At 43.9% G+C, this 17020-nt stretch overlaps 1 protein-coding gene and 1 long non-coding RNA gene across 2 annotated transcripts in view; one reads left to right on the top strand and one right to left on the bottom strand.

The window, feature by feature from the left end:
- Positions 1-1674: 1674 nt before the first annotated feature.
- Positions 1675-17020, bottom strand: part of LOC117196925 (uncharacterized) — a 32359-nt gene continuing 17013 nt past the window's right edge. The window contains exons 3-4 of the long non-coding RNA XR_007471081.1: positions 16324-17000; positions 1675-3430 (exon numbers count right to left, since the gene is read on the bottom strand). This is a non-coding gene — a long non-coding RNA (uncharacterized LOC117196925). The remainder of the gene's footprint in view (positions 3431-16323; positions 17001-17020) is intronic.
- Positions 11462-13632, top strand: LOC101286310 (probable RNA-binding protein 46). Its single transcript, XM_012537051.3, is given in 1 exon segment — positions 11462-13632. A coding segment is annotated over 1 exon segment (1458 nt). The 5' UTR covers positions 11462-11599; the 3' UTR covers positions 13058-13632.

Raw genomic sequence — 17020 nt, 5'->3', positions numbered from 1 at the left:
CTACAAATAACTCAATTTCGTTTCTTTTTATGGCTGAGTAATATTCCATTGTATATATGTGCCACATCTTTATCCATTCATCTGTCAATGTAAGGCCAGACACTATAAAACTCTTAGAGGAAAACATAGGCAGAACACTCTATGACATAAATCACAGCAAGATCCTTTTTGACCCACCTCCTAGAGTAATGCAAATAAAAACAAAAATAAACAAATGGGACCTAATGAAATTTAAAAGCTTTTGCACCGCAGAGGAAACCATAAGCAAGATGAAAAGACAACCCTCAGAATGGGAGAAAATATTTGCAAATGAATCAACTGACAAAGGATTAATTTCCAAAATATACAAGCAACTCATGCAGCTCAATATCAAAAAAAAAACCAACCCAATCCAAAAATGGGCAGAAGATCTAAATAGACATTTCTCCAAAGATATACAGACTGACAACAAACACATGAAAGGATGCTCAACATCACTAATCATTAGGAAATGCAAATTAAAACTACAGTGAGGTATCAGCTCACACTGGTCAGAATGGCCATCATCAAAAAATCTACAAACAGTAAATGCTGGAGAGGGTGTGGAGAAAAGGGAACCCTCTTGCACTGTTGGTGGGAATGTAAATTGATACAGCTACTATGGAGAACAGTATGGTGGTTCCTTAAAGAACTAAAAATAGGACTACCATATGACCCAGCAATCCCACCCCTGGGCATATACCCTGAGAAAACCATAATTCAAAAAGAGTCATGTACCACAATGTTCATGGCAGCTCTATTTACAATAGCTAGGACATGGAAGCAACCTAAATGTCCATCGACAGATGAATGGGTCGATTTTTTGAAAGGAAGAAATGAAAAACCTTAGTTTCTGGGCTTGGCCAGAAAGGAAGCTGGCCAGAGAAGAAGCTGGGCTACAGAAGAACAGAGCAGCTTGCTGGGAGAGGCAGAGCTGAGAGACAATCCTGACGGATTTCCAGTTCCTGAACCCTGGCCTGGCCTGGCCTGAGGCTGAGCTTTATGCCTATCTTCAAGTCTAAGGAAATGCTTTTATCTTTTTACCATAAATTCCCCAATTTTACTCATGCTAGCTTAAATGGTCTCGGCTTCTCATAACTGAAGAGCTCTAATGAATACCCTTGCTCACAAAGCTTCTATGAAAATCAGATAGATTCATTTTACACAAAACATTTGAAAACTCCTTTTAAAAGACTCCTGAATTTGCAGTTACGGCAGGATCTCAGGTTCTGACTGTTTTTTTTTAATCCCCAAATTCAAAAAATTCTGCTGATTTCAATCCCACCCTCACCACATGTTCAAAAGTGCATGTTGTATTCAATGTCTGGGTTTTCAGAGGGGAGTTGCTGTACCACAAAGTAACATGATCCTTGGATTCTGTATTACAGTAGATAACCCTGGCTGCTCTATCAACAGGCCCTCAATTCTCAGTGATTTGCAAAATAAAAATTTAATGCCCACTTCCTGTCAAAGTTCAAGGGTGTTGGCAAGGAAGCTGTGCTCTACCCCGTTATCTGGGAACCTAGGTTTCTTCTACCAAGTGCTCTTGCCACTTGGCATATCTTACTTCCAGAGTCTCAGAGTTCTCCACCGGATCCTCTTTACCCAGCCAGCAGATAAGGGAAGAGCAAGTGAGAACACGGAGATCTCCTGGGATGTTGTTAAGAATCCAGGCCTGAAAATGGCAGACTTTATTTCCGTTCATATGCCACTAGCATTCAGAACTCAGTCACGTAGCCCCACCTAACTATGAGAGAGGCTGGGAAAATATAGGCCACCTACATGTCCATAAGGAAAAGGAAATGCTAGTGAACATAGCAGTCCCTGACTCCATTGTTCAGCCCTTCTTCCCCAACTCCTGTTTGGAGTTGTCTCTGGCCTGCTGCCATGGAACCAATAATCCAGAGACTGGCAAACGGCCTGTGGGTTAAAGCCAACCCATGCCTGTTTTTGTAAATAAAGTTTTATTGGAACACAGCCATGCCCATATTGTCTTTGGCGGCGTTCCTGTGATAATGGCAGCGTTGAACAATTTTGACGGAGCCCACAGTAACCCACAATGCCTGAACCATTTACTATCCAGACCTTTACAGAAAAATTTGACAATTCCTGCAAAAATACATCAGCTTTCCAAATTCCAAAAGTGTGTTGATCTCTCTGAACTGTGACTTTTCTTCTGTTTCTTTCCCCTTGCGGTGCAGCATGCTGCGCTGGGCAAACCAGTGGATGAGACCACCTCTGGAGAAGGGTTCCGATGTGCTGGGGAAGAACTTGGATGCTCGCTTATTCCTCGGGTCATTGGGGCATTTTGGTCATTTTCGTAACATTGCTGAAGTTTTCCATGTTTTTAGGTTTAAGGAAACTTTCTGAATTTAATTCTTTTCACTTATTCAACTTCCAAATGAAGTTCCCGTATCACTTGGAAGTTTTATATGTTTTCAAAAATGGAAGAGAAAGCAGACAATGTGACTGTGGTCAACTAAATGACAAAAAAAAAAAAAAAAAAAGGTATAGGAAGAGCAAAAATTGGAAAGAGAGCTGAGAAATGTTATGACAAGTCTCACAAACTGCAACCCCAACTCTACCCCTGTAAAATCATCTTATTGTTGCTACTGAAAAAAAGACTAACTGCAAATATGATTTATTGCATAAGTTGTGCTATCTTTGTAAATTCAAAGATTATACGTCACTTAGGTCATTTTTAACTAACAATAGCTATTGTTGCTTCATTTTCCTTTATTATATATAACGTTATTAAACTTTGCTCTATGATCAAGGCCTCTTGGATCCTTTATTTAATAAAGATTTTGAGACTTCAAAAGAGCCTGCCTCGGGCTTCCCTGGTGGCGCAGTGGTTGGTAGTCCGCCTGCCGATGCGGGGGACGCGGGTTCGTGCCCGGTCTGGGAGGGTCTCACATGCCGCGGGGCGGCTGGGCCCGTGGGCCATGGCCGCTGGACCTGCGCGTGCGGAGCCTTTGCTCCGCGGCGGGGCAGGCCACGGCAGTGAGAGGCCCGCATACCACAAAAAAAAAGAGCCTGCCTCCCCTCTCTGATGGCCTCTTCTTCCCTGGAGTTTCTGTGATTCACTGCAGCACCATCCAACTCCTGGCTGCTCTGCCGAGCCCTTCTGCGGTGTTTCTAAGGACATAGGTTTGGTTTCTAAAACACCAACACCTCCCCGCCTCTCCCAGTGCTCAGCAAAAGTTTCCACCTTCTGGTTTGGGGCTTTGGCCAGAGCCCACGCCCTGTTCGCAGATGCGTCGGAAGGGAGCCCAGGCCCTCTGGTGGAGGCGCTGTCTTCTCAGCCCACGGAGTGGCTGGTGGGAGGTGATGTGGATGCTGCCCCCCGAAAGTCACCAGGAGACTCTGGAGTTGGGGCTGGAAGATTTGCAGACTCTTCTCTGGGCTCCACCTGAAAGAGAAGTTCTAGGCTATGAAGCTTGTGACGACTTCTTGTTTCCTGCTTTGTGAGTCTTTTTCACTAATCCCCCTTTTTCATAGATCACAGGGCCATCTGAAATCAGAGCATCCCGGCACTCCAGCTGAGACCAGGGGAAATCTCTCTCTCCTCTGCCCCCAAAGGGTCCTGGTAAAATGTAAGCTTCATGAAGACAGGGACGTTTGTCTCTTCACTGATGGATTCTAGGACAGTCCTAGTACATATTAGGTGCTCAATAACTATTTGCTGAATGAATGGCTCTTAGATGACTGACCAAATGGCACTTGGGAATGACTCTGTGTCTGCTTACTGATGATTCTTTTTTCATTTCTTAGACAAAAAACAAAAGCAAGAAGAAAAAACAAAACACAGGTTTTACTCAGGTAATATTTACACACAAAGAAACGTACAGGTCTTCAGTGCACAATTTGATGAGCTTTGAAGATATATATTCCCTATGCAACCAATATTCCAATCAAGATTTATAATATTTCCATCACCCCAGAAAATAACAATGCCTTTTATTAATCAGCTTGGGGTCCTACCTTATATTATGTATTCCCCTTAAGAGTTCCCATTTCATTGTATCTTATTATACGAACTCATGTCAGCCTTCACCTACCAAAGTATAAGCTCAGTGAAGCTGGGGACACCATGACTCATCACAGCCTCTCCAGAGCCAGGTGGCTAAATAAATGTTAAAGAATGCACTCCTGGATAATCTGAAGATAAGGCTTATAATAAAGATGCACTGGGGTGCATGTGACCTATTTCTGAGTGAAGTGCTGGGTGGAGAGCACAGAGAGAAAATACAGGGTGGAGGAGAAAGAAAACCCAGCTAAGTTGAAGACAGAACAGAACCGAGTTCAAGAAGTGCCAGACAATGGGACACACAGAGACCTCATAATTTTGTCGCAGGTCAGATCTACTTGCAAGCAAAAGGATTCCCTTCCCAATCATTCAATGAAAGATTAGCATGCTTCATCACACCAAAACCCACACCCCCGGTTTGCTAGTTAACAGTGCTTTGCACCCCCAGTGGATGTTCAACACTAGCTTCTTCAATAGAATTTATTGAATACCTGTCTTATCCCACGATACAGCTGTACCTGACCCAAACAACTAGGACCCAAAGGACCCTTCAGGAAATGGACTAAGATCTGGAACCAACCAATAGCATCACGGTGCAGAATAGGGGCTTTGGAGCCAGTTGACGGCATTCAACTTCCAGCACCACTACTAGATTTGTGCCTCTGGGCATGTTACTTAACATCTCTGTTCCACAGTGTTTGCATTTGTAAAGGAGGATGACCAGAGGGACAAGCTTCTTGTGAGGGTTAATGAAAACAAAGTACATAAAGAGCTTAGCACGAGCCTAGCGTATACTAAGCGCGCAACGACGGTTCTCATTATTAGCAACTCTTGGAAAGTGAGCCTGACAAGAACATCCCCAGCTGCAGGAGCTGAGCAAAAAGTATCTCATCCATTCTGGGGTCAGCTACAGTATTGAGAAGATGTGGCCTCAGCAGGTCATAGTCCCAGCAGAGAGGGGACCTTGGAGAATCTGAAGGAGGCAGCAGAACAGCCCAACGAGCAGGGACAGAAAAAGCTTGGAATTCAGGGGCAGTGGAGATGGAAGATGAGCCTGGGAGAAATACTTAAAGAAAGGGTGGAAACTGAAAATGAGTGACTTGTCCAGAAATGTGGAGGCAGTTCTGCCTTCAAACCTAATACATCCAATTCCTTCCCCCCATATTTTTCTAATTAGGCTACTGGTACACAGAAGGTATGTGCTCAATACTGGTACACGCACAAATACATCACGGGTTTGTCACGAGGAAAAGATTAGGTAATTAACACAGAATATTGAAAATACAAATGGAGGAAAAAGAATTTGTGATACATTTCCACGTTAGTGGTTCCCTGATAAAACGTGACTCTCAGCTCTATAAATCAGACTGATGATGAAATGCAAGTGTAAGTTGGTAAGGACTGTGAGAGCTGGGGTCTGGAAACTTGAGCTAAGCATCACTGCATCCCTAGATCAGAGCAAAGCAGGGAGGGAAGAGGCATGTCTTGGATGAGAAGCTGGTTCCATGTAATTTTTTTCCTTTTTCAGGCCACTTTCTCAATATCACAATTATTAATTATCCATTTCTATACTCCCTATTAGAAGGACTCCCTCCAGGGAAAAAGCAGTTGATGTTTAAAAAAATGTAGTTCTTTAAAGGCTTAGGCCTATGACTGTCCCCTCTGTGATGTTCTAAAAATGCTTCCCTTGGCAGTTCAGCTATGACTCACATGGCTCAGAATGGCACTTCAGGGAAATTGCTTTTCTCTGTCTCTGAAACTAGGCCTACAGTCTAGTCTCTGTTCTTGGTTTCTCTTGTTCAGCTGATGAGGCTTTATGGTGCCATCTTGGTGAAGGAGTCAGAGTTATATCTGCAAATAGAACCCCTCCACTCCATCATGTGTCCCATTTGCTGTGGCAGAAGCCAAGGCTGAGGGCTCCCGCTTCTTGGTGAGTAGGCCTGGGACAATCTCTCTGGGCCCCAAAATTCCTGGTTGTCCTTCTCCACTGGGGTGGGCTGTTGCAGGCACCCGTGGGAGCAGGTGGCACTGCATCCTCCCTGGCACATTCAGCCTTTGGCTTAACACAGAAGCCATCTGACTTGGAGAGTGAAGAAGGGATTCCTTCCCCAAGGGATTTGTTTAGCTGGCAGCAGTTCTGGTTAGAAATTTACCTGTTGGCACAGAAAGAAAAGAACAGAGTAATTCTGTCAAAGCTGTACAATCAAACTGGTCAGCCCTCTCTGAATGAAGGCCTAATGTTGGAGTTAGCTCCGTGCCCCATCAGCAGGAACAAGTGGACCTATTATTGTATAAGAACAAAACCTGCATGCCAGGAGGCAGCGTGCTGCAGTGGAACCAACATGCTTTGCTTGTGTCCCATCACTGCCACTTTCCTGATAAGTGATCTTGAGAAAGTTATGTCAACTCTCCATGCTTCAATTCTCTTATCTATGAAATAGAACTAGTAAAACCAGCCTCATGGGGTTTGGGGAGATGACTAAATGAGACGAGTCATGGAAAGTGGGCTGCAAAGTGCTTGACACATAGTAGGCCCTCATTATTGTTAGTTTCTCAACATATGTCTCTTCCCTGTTCCTTTCCCTTTCCTGCTGGCTCTCACAAAGGCAAGGAGAATGGAAAGAAATAAAAGTTATGAAGAATGAAAGGGTAACACAGGCAGGCAGGAAGACAGAGCTGGCAGGGAAAGTCTGATAAGGAAAGCTCAGGACATTCAGAAACCAGAACAATGATGGTGTTTTGTGTACTAGTAGGTTCTGCAGCGGATATCTGTGTATTTTTTCTGTCTGCTGAATGTCCTTCCTCCCTGTTTAAGTTTTCTGTTGCTGCATAACAAATTACTCCGAAACTTAGCAGCTTAAAGCAATGTATATTGATGACCTCACAGTTCTTATGGGTCAGGAATGTGAGTGTAGCTTAGCTGGATCGTCCAGCTCAGGGTCTCTCACAGGCTGCAATCAAGGAGTCGGCCAGGGCTGCCCTCACTCAAGGTTCAGGTGGGAAACATCCACTCCCAAGCTCTGTCAGTGGTTATTGGCAGGACTCAGGTCCTTGTGGGCTATTGGATTGAGGGTCTTAGTTCCTTACTGGCTATTGGCCAGAGGTAGTCCTCAGTTTCTTGCCACATGAGCCTTTCCATAGGGCAGCTTATAACATGGGAGCTGCTTCATCCGAGTGAGCAAGGGAAAAAGGGGGAATCACAGACTTTAGTAAAATAATGTCAGAAGGAATATCCCATCACTTTTGCCATATTCTATTCATTAGAAGTGAATCGCTAGGTCAAGCTCACACTCAAGGGGAGGGGATTACATGAAGGCCTAGACATCAGGAAGTGGTGATCTCTGGTAACCTAGAAGGCCGATTACCTCACTGCCCTTCTGGTGAGAGCAACCCTCCTCCCTCTATAAAAGCACACATGATTCTGGTAAGATCACTCTCCATAATACCTGCCATCCCCACCCCACCCCACACTGGGATAACATGAGACCCAGGTCATCAATCATCGCAGCACATCCAGTTGGCCACAGTGATTGGTCCAAGAAGTAGCCATGTGACCCAAGCTGGGCCAATCAGAGTCTTTCCCTGGGATTTATATATACTGAAACAAGGAGACAGAAGTTCTCTCTTTCATCTGAATCACTAACATGGAATGATGTAGCCTGGGGTTTTCTCTGGCCATATCCTCTACCAACCATAAAAAAAGAATTCCAGTTGTACCAGGAACAATTGAAGACATCACATTTTGAAGCAGAGACAAAAGATCTGCGATTAAAAAGAGAGCACAAATAAACTAATGACATTTGTTTTTCTCCCTTGAAGCTAGTTCCACCCCTGAAAGCTAATGTAACTCCCTTTTTCACTTGAGATAGTTTAAATTGGGTTATGTCTCTTGAAGCAAAAAGAAACTTGATTAATTCAGCCTCTGTTTTTGCATCTGTAAAATCAAGGATCTAAACCAAATGATCTCCATGGCTTTTTCCACGTTTCAAGTTCTAAGGTTTGGACTTGGACGGTCTGATCCTTTATCAAGAAATAGATTTTTCAGAAATGGGGAAAGAGTAGAAGCAGCAGCCCGAAGGAAGAGGAGTGCGTAAGGGGGTCAGGGGCACTCCTATGATCTATGGAATCCAAAGACCAAGTCTGCCTTCTTCGTAATTTAGCAAGGCTGCAAGTTTTGACTCAGAACCTTAAGACTGCCACCAAAAAGGACTCATGCCTTAGTGACCCAGGGTAAGACTCAGACATTCGCTTCTTTCGCATGCTGCTGGAGCCATGATAATACTGTCTCAGGGACCTGGGCTTTAGAGGCAGTAGCCCTGGGCTTAATAACTATAATAATAAAATAATAATATCTAATGATTACTGAGTGTGTACTACACACATGGCAATATCTTACATCTCAGCTTCTTGACTTACTAGGTATGTGACCTTAGGCAAGTGACTTACCCTCCAGAAGCCTCTGCTTCTTCCTCTGTAAAATGGGGGTAATAATAGTTCCTTCTCACAGGGCTGTTGTGAGCACTCCTATGAGTCAATGGAGGTAAAGCACCAAGCACAGTGCCTGGCATGTGCTGTTCTTCTTCAAACGTTCTTCTTTGCCTTTTACACCCAGCTCAAATATCCTCCATTCCACAAACTGTCCCCAGTTGCCCTCCACCTCCTCTGTGCTCCCACAGCACTTTACCTCTGCCTGCTTTTCTAGCCCTATGGCCCTGCAATATATTCACCTATTCACCTAGTTATCACTCCTGGCCGACCATACCTTATTTATCTTTGGGTTCCTGAGGTCTAGATCCATGCCAAACACACAGTAGGATCTCAACAGATCCAAATGGGTTGATAAGCACAATATATATCAGCCTCTCAAGCAGAGGAGCAGACAGTCTGATTGGGAGCAGGACACACCCAACCAGGACACCGCCTCGTTGGGCATTTAGGATTTTTGTCAGGCGAAATTCTGATGTGTGTCTGTAAAACTACTCCTCCAATGAAACCACAATTTCTCAAGTGAAAAGTAGTAATTCCTCACAACTGGCAGGCGAACCCGTCAGTAGCCAGTGTGGAGCCCAGTGTTAACGGGTGTGGTGCAGCTGGTTTGGAAGCCTACCAAAGAGACAGCAAGTAAACATGACGGTTGCCTGGGTGCACAAACACCAAACCAGCTTCTCATCACCTCATCCCTGAGACAGTCCAGTCACAGCATCTGTGACACCCACAAGTGGTTACTTGTCAGCTCCTGTCAAGTGCAGCAGCAAGGGCCAACCACCCCCAAAATGCAGATCTTAAGGACAAAAACACAATAACAGCAGTTTTTATAGGAAGCTAAGCAGTGTGTGTGTGTGTGTTTGTGTGTGAGTGTTCAGAAAAAGTGGTCATTTTCTAAGGTGAGTATAAGACAAGGGACTGTGTTAAAAGAGGAAATATTTCTCCCCTTCTAAGACCACATTCTTCTCTCTAGCAAGAGGCGAGGCAGGGCTAGAAGGGAAAATTGGTTAGAATTTTGCACCCGCCCAACAAACTACAGAAAGACACCCTGGGGGGCGGTCTGCTAGGCTACATGGAGCTGACCACATGGCACTTCATTTCTCACTCATGTGGGTCTCAGGGAAGCAGTGTGAAGTGCTTTTGGAATCTATAAGGAGAGTGAGGAAGGAAATTGGAAGCATGCCTGGCTGGGGTGGCATGAATAGAGGAATAAAAGATTTTAAATACAATTTTTATCCCCTTGTGTGGATTGGAATTCAACTACAGGGCATAGTAGAGCTTACAGGATTATGGTGGGTGGTCTCCCCCATGACAGGAATTCAATAAAACTCTCTTACCCCCAATTCCTCTTCCCCATCTCTTTGTTTCTATTCATTCACTCATTCATTTATCTATACCCTGCCTGGTTCCCAAAAGCAATGCAGCCTCATATTCTACAGGCCCTGGGGAGCTACCAATGGTTTTTAAGCATGGGAGGCTCCATGATCAAATATGACTTTTAGAGCATCTAGAACCAGTGATGAGGATGGAATTAGAGAAGACAGAGGCCAGCAGCCATCCAGATGTGTACTAACTAGTGGCTGTGGAGGAGAGAGGATAGAGATTATTTGAGAGGATAATCAGGATTTCTTGGCTGGGCCAGAATGTGGTTGGTGGAGAAAGAGCAAAAAATAACTAGAAAATTTCTTCTTTAGGTGATTTTGTGAATGATGACACTACCAAAGAAGATTGACAATACAGAGGAGGAGAATTTTGGAGAAGGGGAGATAAAAAGCACGAGGAACCACTTTAGTGAAAGATGCCATATAATGATATGTCCTGTTACCAGTGCAGGGGACAGATAATGTTGCTAACGAGGGTCATTTTTTGCTCCAATGATCTGTTGTGGGTTGACCTCCAGCTGCATCATGTGAGGTTGCTCTGGTCCACATCTACAGCTGGTCTTAGATGATGATCGTGCCCCATGGTATGATCACTATGGTCACTACAGGAACTTTGAGAGTGTAGGAATGGGGCAGTACAAGCCTAAGCCCACCCCTTAGAGACCACCCAGAAGACCTCTTTTACTGATAGTGGTCCCTGCATGTACCACTTCCACATCTAAATATCTAGAGGTTGGACAGACATCCACTGGTAGTGGAAAACTGAGTACACCAGGGTAGGTAACCTGACTGTTGTGATCATCCTCAGGCCCTGCCTTGAGTCTCTGCTCAAATCTGACCTCCTAGCCTGAAGGATGGAGGGGGAAGAGGAATCCTTTCCAAGCAGCCTAGTCTTCTCTCTTTTCCCCCCAAACACCTTCTGCCCATCTCAGAGCCTCTGCTCCTCCTTCCTTGTCCCCAGAAAGCCTTCCTTTTCCATACTGGGCCAGTCTATTAGCCAGGCAGCTTCCTGAGTGGGAGAGTTGTTATCTGTTGGAGCAGTCTACCTCTGGACTTGGTAGGCTGTCTGTCTCTGTTTGCTGCACACATAGAAAGCTTTCGTTCACCTTGGAAGTTTTTTTGTTTTGTTTTGTATTGCTTATTTATTCTCACTTTGTTTTAAATAAAAGTTTGAGGGCTTCCCTGGTGGCGCAGTGGTTAAGAATCTGCCTGCCATTGCAGGGGACACGGGTTTGAGCCCTGATCTAGGAAGATCCCACATGCTGCAGAGCAACTAAGCCCATGCGCCGCAACTACTGAGCCTGTGCTCTAGAGCCCGCGAGCCACAACTACTGAGCCCACGAGCCACAACTACTGAAGCCCGTGCGCCTAGAGCCCTTGCTCCACAACAAGAGAAGCCACCGCAATGAGAAGCATGCGCACGCAAGGAAGAATATCCCCCGCTCGCCGCAACTAGAGAAATCCGGTGCGCAGCAACAAAGACCCAATGCAGCCAAAAATAAAATAAATTAAAGGGAGACCAGGCTAGGCGCGAGGACCTCGCGAGCTCCTCCACGTGGGCTCCCCTCCCCCCTGCGGTGACCCCCGCTCCCACCGACTGGCCCCGAAACGGTGGCGGCGGTTTGTGGTCGTTGGTCCCAGGCATTTAGCACCAACATTTGAAGACCCGAGGGGAACTGCAACCATGAATGAAGAAAATACAGATGGAACAAATGGATGCAGTAAAGTCCGAACTGGTACTCAGAATGAAGCAGCATTACTTGCTTTGATGGAAAAGACTGGATACAACATGGTTCAAGAAAATGGGCAAAGGAAGTTTGGTGGTCCGCCTCCAGGTTGGGAAGGTCCACCTCCACCTAGAGGCTGTGAAGTTTTTGTAGGAAAAATACCTCGTGATATGTATGAAGATGAATTAGTTCCTGTATTTGAAAGAGCTGGGAAGATATATGAATTTCGACTTACGATGGAATTTAGTGGTGAAAATCGAGGTTATGCTTTTGTGATGTGTACTACAAAAGAAGAAGCCCAGTTAGCCATCAGAATTCTTAATAATTATGAGATTCGACCAGGGAAGTTTATCGGTGTGTGTGTAAGCTTGGATAACTGCAGATTATTTATTGGAGTTATTCTGAAGGAAAAGAAGAAGGAAGAAATCTTGGATGAAATGAAGAAAGTTACAGAAGGAGTTGTAGATGTCATTGTTTACCCAAGCGCAACTGATAAGACCAAAAATCGCAGTTTTGCGTTTGTTGAGCATGAATCTCACAGAGCTACTGCTATGGCTAGGAGAAAACTAATTCCAGGAACCTTCAAACTGTAGGGCCATACCATTCAGGTAGATTGGACTGACCCAGAGAAAGAGGTTGATGAGGAAACCACGCAGAGAGTTAAAGTTCTCTATGTATGAAATGTAATGATCTCAACTACAGAGGAAACAATTAAAGCAGAATTCAATAAATTCAAACCTGGTGCAGTTGAATGAGTAAAGAAATGTAGAGATTATGCTTTTGTTCACTTTTTCAACCGAGAAGATGCAGTGGCTGCTATGTCTGTTATGAATGGAAAATGCATTGATGGAGCAAGTATTGAGGTAACACTGGGAAAACCTGTAAATAAAGAAAACACTTGGAGACAGCATCTTAATGGTCAGATTAGCCCCAATTCAGAAAACCTGATTGTGTTTGCTAACAAAGAAGAGAGCCACCCAAAAACTCTAGGCATGGTACCAACTCTTCCAGCTTGTCTCAATGGCCAGCATGGCCCAAGCCTCCCCGAAATTGAAAGATGCGCTTATCCATTTTTTCCTGGAACAAAGCTTACTCCAATTAGTATGTATTCTTTAAAATCCAATCATTTCAATTCTGAAGTAATGCATTTGGATTATTACTGCAACAAAAATAATTGGGCACCACCGGAGTATTATTTATATTCAACAACAAGTCAAGATGGGAAAGTACTCTTGGCATATAAAATCGTTATTCCTGCTATTGCAAATGGATCCCAGAGTTACTTCATGCCAGACAAACTCTGTACTACGTTGGAAGATGCAAAGGAACTGGCGGCCCAGCTTACGTTACTTCATTTGGACAGGGAACACAATCTCTTCAGCCTGGACCTATGTAGAAGAATTTGGAGAAAATAAACAGGTCCTTTCTGATGTTGCTTGAGCTTATTCTCCTGCAGTTGATCTCATTCCTGTTGGCTTAATATTAAGTCCCATGACAACACTAAGTTAACATTCATTTTTAGCCCTCATTTATAGCACCAGGAAAATATAGAAAAAACTTTACCTGTGCATTAGATGACCTAATTTCTTCTGTTCCTAGAAACACCGTACATTTTATAAGTAATCACTTCATAGTCATTTTCACACCCTTGGCTTACACTACACCAAAGAACATAGTTGAGTTTTTGGAAAGTACAGGATTTACAAATTTGGTCTTTAGTACTCACACACATCTGTAAACATTATAACTAATGAAGCAATAAATTATTGATACGTAAAATGAATGTTTATTGTGGAACAGTAATATTTCAAATGTTGGTTTTTAAAGAAATAATTTGGTTTAATTTTTGGATTTTTCTGTACTGTAAGCTGATAATGGTTTCTTGAAGTTTATTTTTATAAAGATGATTCCTTTTACTGTTTTATGGTACCAGTAGGATTCTAATGTTAAATTGGTTTATTGGGTTGTATAAATGTTTACATTAGTATTTAAATAATGAAATATTGGAGAGTTTTTGCAGTCCAGGGGTAAATGTTTCTGCTGGTTTGATACCTAGTACAGTTTCAAAAAAGAAGCAAATATGAATTCACTGTTTTATATCTTTTCTTCATGGACGACCCCTTAGTGTCAGTACCAAATTTAAAAGGAGCTTCATTGTGGATAGAGCAAGAGAAATCAGAGATTCCCTTTTTTGGTGATCATAAAGATACAAAACAATTAACAGATATCCAAGAAACAGATATCCAAGAATGCATTCTAGTAAGATCTCTGAAGCATTGTGTCAGTGACAATTTACTTAATACTGACTGATGAAACTATCAGGATTTGCAATGCAGTGAATGCTGAAACAGTCTTTACCAGCAATATAAGATTATCAGGATTTTGAATGTTAGAACATTATGTGATTATAGTTTTAATGCTTTGTCTCTTTGAATTAAATTTGTAACCATAAAGATGTGAAGCATAATTGTTATGTATTTATTTACAGACTACAATTTCTGTCACAGTTCAGTAAATAGTCTTTCCCCTGTTAGTGCTACCCTCTCTTCTGGGACTCCCAGTGTGCTTCCTTACACTTCAAGGCTTTATTCTTATCCAAGCTATCCTTTGTCAGCAACAGTATCACTTGCTAATGGCAGCCATGTTGGACAGCGGCTATATATCTCCAATCAGGCCTCATTCTTCTGAAGAAAATATTGTAAACAGGAGTATGAAACTTTCCTTGTAAAGCATGCAAATTAAAATACTGTTTTATTTTAGAATCAGGTTTGTACATTTGGTTTTAAAATGATAATTATATATTTATTTCAACATAGTGAATATCAGTCACAATTCAGAATAACCTACTGTTGTAAAACTTGTAAAAATGCTAAGTTTTAAAAGTTACTCAGTGATTTCTCTTGATAAAGGTATAACAAACTGCTGTTCTTTTTAAACTTTTGGGATTTTAAATAACTTCTGATTCCTGAGTGGTCAGTAGAACCCAGAAGTTTACATTAAATTTCTTCATTATAACTTTGCTAAATAGAGTTTCACAAGTATTAAAGCACTTGCAGACAATGGTTACACTAGATTTGATTACCAAGGATCACTATCTGTATTAGCAATTAGAACAATTATATAAACAGAAGCATCTAATTATTATGTAGGAAGAAATGAAGTGCAAGAAGATTAAGATGCAAATTTTATGCAGTACTAAAGAAAAAGCAATCTACCATTGTGGTCCTTGAAAATAACTATAAATATTTTAGTTAATAATTGTTTGTTGTGGAAATAATTATAATTTTGCTGTTAATGTATTTAAGGTTTTTATAGGTATGCTCCATTTGTGTTTTTGATATTCATTGTCTAGTTCTTTGAGTAATAAGTGTTATGGTTTTTAATGTTGAAATCATGTGTTGTTTAATTTTTGTACTTGAATTCAAATTCTTTGACGTTAAATATAGGATGCTTCTAAAAAAAAAACAAAAAACCTTTGTTTTAAATAAAAGTTTGAGGCATCTCTCAGTACAGTGGGTTTTTAAAAAAATAAGAGCCTAGGGACTGGGGGATAGCTTGCTTAGGGCTAAAAGCCCACGGAGCAAATGTAGAGTCTCCCCCTGCTGGCTGGTTTAGCCTTTGGGAAGCCCTGCACAGTTTCACAGGGGAGAATCGGCCAACTTCAGAAGATACTCTTCCTTTCCGAAACAATGGTCAGTGCCCCGGTAGACTGACCCTGTTTAAAACTCATTCCACCACTTTCTGCCCCTCGCTTTCACCAGCTCTTGCACAAATATTCAGGGTCTTAATTTGTTCACCCGTGGAACATTTCCTGGCCCCTGACGCTGAGCCAGCACTTTGCCAGCAGTGGGAGCCTTCAGGCGAATGAATCACACTCCCCGCCCCGGGAGTCCAGCGTTAGCAGAGCTGCCCTCTTTCGGTAGCAAAGCCCTAGCCAGCCCGGGCTGGGCACACTCAGATTAAAGGGGCTCCCCTGCCAAGGGCCCAGACCCAGGCCCGTGAGGAAGGCTTAGAATCTATCTAGGATTTTCAGGAAACGGGTGTATTTTTTCAGGAGTTAATTTAGCAGTTATCTCAGTGCTTCCGCTGGGCTGAGGCAGAACCAAGCTGCCCCCTACAGGTAGGAGGGAGAGGTACGCATCCTGAAGGCTGCAACCCTGGCTGGCTGTGCTCCACCTAGGTGACCTTCATCTCAGAGGGCTCCCCCAACTGGGCGATGCTCCCAGTGATGCTCAACACGTGATCCCCAGACTAGCGGCAGAGGCCACACTTGGGAACTCGTTAGAAATGTAAATTCTCAGGCCCCACCCCAGTCCTACTAAAAGGCAACTCCAGGAGTGGGACCAGCAGTCTGCTTTAGCAAGTCCTCCAGGGGATTCTGATGCACCTCAAGTTTGAGAACCACTGGTCCGGAGATAGCGGTGTGGCCACCTCTGGGGGCCCTACTTTATGGCTTGGTTTCATGAGACTCGGCACCTCCTGCCTCATATCAGCCTCAGAACCACAGCATTTCAGAGGTACCTACTGCAGACCCCTTCCCCTTAAAATGAGAACAATTAAGTGCAAGGGTGTGGTTTGCCCAAGGCAATCCTGTCAGGGAATTCTTCCCCAAACCTCCCAAATTACACGAGAGGAAAAGAAGGCCAGTAAATGTGACCCTCCCGGGGTTCCTCAGACCTACCTGCTCCGGGTTTGGGGGCTCTGCCCAGCCTCTCCTGTGGGTCTGACTCTCCCATGCCTGTACCTGGAGGACTCGGAGCTCTGGGCCCTCGGAACAGAGGCCCCTCCCCTTCCCTTTTCTTCCTTTGAGCCATGTTCCATTCAGCCTTCTCCTTTTTTTTTTTTTTTTTTTTTTTGCGGTACGCGGGCCTCTCACTGTTGTGGCCTCTCCCGTTGCGGAGCACAGGCTCCGGACGCGCAGGTTCAGCGGCCATGGCTCACGTGCCCAGCCGCTCCGCGGCATGTGGGATCTTCCCGGGCCAGGGCACGAACCGCGTCCCCTGCATTGGCAGGCGGACTCTCAACCACTGCGCCACCAGGGAAGCCCAGCCTTCTCCTTTTTGATCACACTGGTCCTGCTTGCCACTCCGAGATGGAACAGGAAGGGCCCAGCTGTGAAAGGATCACCACAGGATTTGGTTTTGGTCAGTCTCCAGCATCTAAAGCTACTTGTCAATCACAGAGAGATAGGAAGTCACTAGAAAGACAGGAAACATTCAAGGATGAAAACGCGTCCCCCTCAGCCTGGTCCTTGGGCACAGATGTCTCTGCAGATGAGCGCCTGGGTCTTTTTGGGGGGCTGGAATGAAGGGGGTGCTCTGCCTCTCTCTCCTCACAATGTTCACAAGCCTTGGTTTTCTAGAAGGGAGATGAGGGGA

Source organism: Orcinus orca, chromosome 13 (genome assembly GCF_937001465.1).
Source record: "Orcinus orca chromosome 13, mOrcOrc1.1, whole genome shotgun sequence".
In the NCBI taxonomy this organism is placed as follows: Eukaryota; Metazoa; Chordata; class Mammalia; order Artiodactyla; family Delphinidae; genus Orcinus; species Orcinus orca.
This window is presented reverse-complemented; position numbering and strand designations above follow the sequence as displayed.